General features: G+C 58.0%; 1 protein-coding gene across 3 annotated transcripts in view; it reads left to right on the forward strand.

Moving 5' to 3' along the window:
* Scap (SREBF chaperone) overlaps nt 1-735 on the forward strand; it is a 59,322-nt gene extending 58,587 nt beyond the window's left edge. For all 3 annotated transcript variants that reach the window (XM_047532336.1, XM_047532338.1, XM_047532337.1), the window contains exons 22-23: nt 56-262; nt 343-735. In XM_047532336.1, coding sequence (XP_047388292.1) covers nt 56-262; nt 343-588 — 453 coding nt within the window. In that variant the 3' untranslated portion in view covers nt 589-735. The remainder of the gene's footprint in view (nt 1-55; nt 263-342) is intronic.
* The last annotated feature ends 115 nt before the right edge of the window (nt 736-850 follow it).

Raw genomic sequence — 850 nt, forward strand, 5'->3', positions numbered from 1 at the left:
TGCTTGTTGACAAAGGTATTCCACAGTGGCCCGTTCCTCTGCTGCTTCCCCTCAGACCATGGTGCTGGCCAGTGGAGGACAAGATGGGGCCATATGCCTATGGGATGTGCTGACTGGCAGCCGGGTCAGCCACATGTTTGCCCACCGTGGGGACGTCACGTCCCTCACCTGTACCACCTCCTGCGTCATCAGTAGTGGCCTAGATGACCTCATCAGCATCTGGGACCGCAGCACGGGCATTAAGCTCTACTCCATTCAGCAGGTAAGCAAGTGGGGTGGGGCCTATTGTCAGGGGCTTCAGGAAAGGACTCGACACTGAGCCTCTCCTGGCCTTGCCTTCAGGACCTGGGCTGTGGCGCAAGTTTGGGTGTCATCTCAGACAGCTTGCTGGTGACCGGCGGCCAGGGCTGCGTCTCCTTTTGGGACCTAAACTACGGGGACCTATTACAGACAGTCTACCTGGGAAAGAACAGCGAGGCCCAGCCGGCCCGCCAGATCCTGGTGCTGGACAATGCCGCCATTGTCTGCAACTTCGGCAGTGAGCTCAGCTTGGTGTATGTGCCCTCCGTGCTGGAGAAGCTGGACTGAGAGCAGGCAGCTGAGACCCCCTCAGCTGGCTGCACGGGGGCCTCTTGCCCAAGCAGGGCTGGGGTGCTATGTGGGGCCGACGCACTGGACCTAGACTGAGGGCAGCAGCTCCTGTCTGACTGTGATATTAAACTTTTTTAAAAATCACATTTGCCAGGGGCCTGAGCTGCTTTTATCTCCCATCCTCTTTCTCAATAGCTGCCCAGAAAGAAAGGGTGGACTGGGTTTGGTGCCAAGTTGGCAGACTCAGACGCTACCCCAC

This window comes from Sciurus carolinensis, chromosome 17, assembly GCF_902686445.1.
Source record: "Sciurus carolinensis chromosome 17, mSciCar1.2, whole genome shotgun sequence".
NCBI classification, from domain to species: Eukaryota; Metazoa; Chordata; class Mammalia; order Rodentia; family Sciuridae; genus Sciurus; species Sciurus carolinensis.